General features: G+C 41.8%; 1 protein-coding gene across 1 annotated transcript; it reads left to right on the forward strand.

Moving 5' to 3' along the window:
• Window positions 1-1,067: 1,067 nt before the first annotated feature.
• On the forward strand, window positions 1,068-4,288 carry SARC_11706 (hypothetical protein; the record flags this gene model as incomplete). Its single annotated transcript, XM_014294201.1, has 3 exons — window positions 1,068-1,187; window positions 2,318-2,470; window positions 4,136-4,288. Coding segments are annotated over 3 exons (426 nt in total), but the record flags the coding sequence as incomplete, so codon positions are not given.
• Window positions 4,289-4,679: the final 391 nt, after the last annotated feature.

Below are 4,679 nucleotides of genomic sequence, written 5' to 3' on the forward strand. Positions count from 1 at the left end.
ATATATATATTTATATACATTTATTTATAATATATTTTATATTTTATATATATTATGTTCATATGTGAATGTATATATTACATGCATATCCTCAGTAAACCGGTACATATACCTGTGTGTGCAGGCGTATAGCGTATATACTCGTAGGTAGCTATGTGTTCATGCTCATTGCGTCCATGTGCACATATCCTTCTGTCGCTGTATTTCTGCAATTGAGGTCCTGTATTGCGCTCGTGTGTCTTTTCTCTTTCAGCTGAGACTGATTCAGTCGATCTCAATGAAAGCAAAGTTTTGAGGTTTATGATCAAGAGGAAGCACCCGCTCTTGTTCTAGTGTCTCGTATTATACCTACCACTGGTCACCCACTCTTGTTCTAGTGTGTCATTTTCTACCTACCACTGGTCACCCACTCTTGTTCTAGTGTCTCATATTCTACCTACCACTGGTCACCCACTCTTGTCCGTAGTTCTATAAGAAACACAACCGATCGGTGGCGCAGGAGATGTGTGCCGTGTACGTCGACACGCTTCAGAAAATCTACTTCTCGCTCTTCAAGCAGTATCTGAAGAAGCTGACCGCATTAGGAGTATGTGTGGGTGTCTTAGGGTTTAGGGTTTATGGTCCACTGTGATAAGACATGTATGTTTCAATTATGTTGTGTTTGTGATCGTCTCTCCTGTGTTACTGTGATAAGACATGTATGTATCAATTGGGTTGTGTTTGTAATCGTCTCTCCTGTGTGACTGTGATAAGACATGTATGTTTCAATTATGTTGTGTTTGTAATCGTCTCTCCTGTGTTGTTTGGTCTGTGCTTGTGTGCCTCTGTAGTAGCGTGTTCCCAGGGCCACTGGTCCAGCACTAGTCCAACGCTTAGCACATGTCCCTTGAACACTCGTTCTTTGTCCACATCCCAACTAATACTGTCTTAATGTGTCCCAATTAATACTGTCTTAATGTGTCCCAATTAATATGTGTGTTCCTATTATTACTGACCTTATGTGTTCCAATTAATACTGTCCTGATGTGTCCCATTTTTATTGCCCTGGTCATCTTATCCTTATTTAGATTGACGAGGTGGCTGATAAGGATGATCTTATCGGCACTCCCGAGGGCACCAAGCGCATGTTCCTCACTTCTCGCTTGGCGCAGAAACAGAACGTCTTCACTTTGGGCGAACGGGCGCAGGTGTGTGCTTCAGGTTCAAGCGATTGTGTCTCTGTGTCTTTGTGAGAGGGTTTAGGGTTTATGCGGCACTGGAGGCGTTGTTGTTGTTTTTCTGCTTGCATATGACAGCGGAAGTGTCTTCCTGCGCGTGTGACTGTGTGTGTGTGTATGACTATGCGTGTGGCAGTGTGTGTATAGGTCTGTGCGTGTGGCAGTGTGTGTGTACATGTATGTCTTTTGTGACGATGTGAAGTATATATATGTATATGATCGTTTCGTTATCTTTTTATTTCATTCGCATTTGCATATACCTGCAAGTATTTAATTCTATGCTGATATATGCATGTGTGCGTGTAGGTAAAATACACTACACTGACATTATTTGCCCATTGATACATAAAGTGTTTATTCATACATACTTAGCATATTTATTTATACATAGTTTATACATTTCTTCATGTGTTATTTATGCGTTTATCCATACATCTTGACATATATATTCTATATATTGAAAGTATTTATTCATAGATTTTATATATATTTACTACAATGTATTAAAATACTATTTTATATATTTGTTATACATAAAATATTTGTTATACATATTACGTTTATTTATTCATAATATATATATCCATCCGTACATATAGACACTGGTATGTATTTTATATATCCATCCATACATATAGATATTTATACATATCTAATATATTGATTCAGACGCATTATATATTTGTGTTCCGACATATATAATTTCCAATTCATGCATGTTCTATATATTGAATCATACATATTATATATTAATATTCAGGCATATATTTTATTTTTAATTCACGCATGTTCTATATATTATATATAGTATGTTGATATATGCATGCGAACATTGTGTCCAAGCCAACACCACAACAAGTATTTTATCAACACATTGGAGGTCTGTGATCCACAGTCAACTTATTATCTCTATACTCCCGGCGTGTCCATATCTACAAATATCTGTGCGTTGTTCGTGTGCAATCCATTCGCACGGCTATATGGGCTCACTTACCTTAACATCTCAACCGTGATTGTTTGTACCCGTCTGAATTGTGCTTGTTTGTACCCGTCTGGTTGTGAGGGGTCTGTTGCTTACAACAGTCTATTCCGCCCCTCAGATACTCGACAAGTTAGAGGAGACAGTCATCATCCCACACGTTGCTGCGAAGATGAATGAGAAGTTCTACATAGAGAAGCTTTTCCGGTCCTACAACTTCGCTATCCTAGACAACTCCTGTCACGAATACCTGTTTATAGTCCAGTTCTTTCAGGTGTGTAATGGAGGTTGGGCAGTTGTTATGTGGTGTGCGTGCTGGTGTGTAGTGTCGTGCTCTTTCAGGTGTGCGTGTTGGGTGTAATATGATGATGTATGTATTGTGTGTAGGGTGTACTATGATGATATATGTATTGTGTATAGTGTCTTATACTTTCAGGTGTGTGACGTAGGTTGGATAGTTGTTACTTGATGTGCCTGTGGGGTGTAATATGATGATGCATGTCTTGTGTATAGTGCCTTATTCTTTCAGGTTTGTGATGGAGGTTAAATAGTTGTTACTTGATGTGCCTGTGGGGTGTACTATGATGATATATGTATTGTGTATAGTGTCTTATTCTTTCAGGTGTGTGATGTAGGTTGGATAGTTGTTACTTGATGTGCCTGTGGGGTGTAATATGATGATGCATGTCTTGTGTGTAGTGTCTTATTCTTTCAGGTGTGTGATGGAGGCTGGATAGTTGGTACTTAGGTGTGCGTGCTGGGTGTAATATGATGATGCATGTATTGTGTGTAGTGCCTTATTCTCTCAGGTGTGTGATGGAGGTTGGATAGTTGTTACTAGGTGTGCGTGCTGGGTGTCTTATGAGGATGCATGTCCTGTGTGTAGTGTGCTATCCCCATTCTGTACATAGTCATAATTGTGTGCACGTGTACCTGATCTCTTCTACCACCAGGTCTGCTCCCATGCCGTGTCTCTGGTAAAAAATAGTCCGCACATGTGCTTCAGGTTACTGTGTGTCAGACTTAACACAAGAGCATCTGTTGAGGTTACTGTGTGACAGACCAACACAAGAGCATCTGTGTGAGGCGTGCACTCCTGCCACCACGTTTAGAGGTGTAAAGTTTCGATATGCCGTCATCTGGTGGGCCAGTTTGTACGTTCCTGGACATACTATCCTTCTATGCCAATCAGTATACGTAAATGAATTCTACTCCGTATACACTGTCCGTTTGTGCCAATCAGTATACGTAAACGAATTTTAATCCGTATATGCCAACGGTCTTTGCTGATCGCCCTACTTGGCGTTAGTTTGATGGGGAGGTTTGTCCTTGCTCTCTCCCACCCACCTGTCTGACACATACACGTATACCCCCATTGGTCTCTCCTTGCTTGTTACAGTCACACGGTCCTACTAACCCACCTGTCTGGTACATACATATATACCCCCATTCGTCTCTCCTTGCTTGTTACAGTCACACGGTCCTTCTAACCCACCTGTCTGGCACATGCACATATACCCCCATTCGTCTCTCCTTGCACGTTACAGTCACACGGTCCTACTTACCCACCTGTCTGGCACATACACATATACCCCCATTCGTCTCTCCTTGCTTGTTACAGTCACACGGTCCTACTAACCCACCTGTCTGGCACATACACATATACCCCCATTCGGTCCTTGCTTGTTACAGTCACACGGTCCTACTAGCGAGTGTTTGGGATATATACACATCTATGTAAGTGGGATCATATATACACGTTCATGTAAGTGAGATCATATATACACGTCCATGTAAGTGGGATCATAGATACACGTCTATGTAAGTGAGATCATGTGAGTGAGATCGGTATGCTCTCTGTTACTTTAGCATGCGCTTTCGTATACACAACAGCCCATCTAAGTGTCCGCATGTCTGGCTGCCATTCTGATTCCTGCAGGTGAAAAGTAGCGCAGGCACGTTAGAGATATTCAAAGCCGTCATGGGCAAATCACTGCAGCTGTTTCAGGAGAACCTACGGGATATGCTCACCAATTCATTCGGTATGTGTGGGCATGACCCGTTTATGCTGAGCTTCAATCCGTTACTGTAAGTGAATAGTCTCCGGTGTATCTACACTGACCCATGCGCAATCTCAAACGCCTTCCGATGACGTACACGACTGCGCTATATTTACTTGTTTACGTATAGTACGTTTACTCACGGATGGCAGGCATAGTACACAGGACATGAATGGGCAAACATACTACATATACAATATAAGTGTGTGCAAAGTGAATTAACCAACAACCCCCCCTTGCGTGGGATCCCCACACATACAGACACCATCGGAGTACTGCTCTGCATACGCATAATACACTACTACCAGAAACTGGCTCACGCACGCTGCATGCCAGCACTCGAACGATACCACCAGGGCTTAGAAATGCTACTATGGCCACGCGTCAAGATGTTACTGGACATGAACACCCGCAGCATCAAGG

This window comes from Sphaeroforma arctica (genome assembly GCF_001186125.1).
Source record: "Sphaeroforma arctica JP610 unplaced genomic scaffold supercont1.1833, whole genome shotgun sequence".
Classification (NCBI taxonomy): domain Eukaryota; class Ichthyosporea; order Ichthyophonida; genus Sphaeroforma; species Sphaeroforma arctica.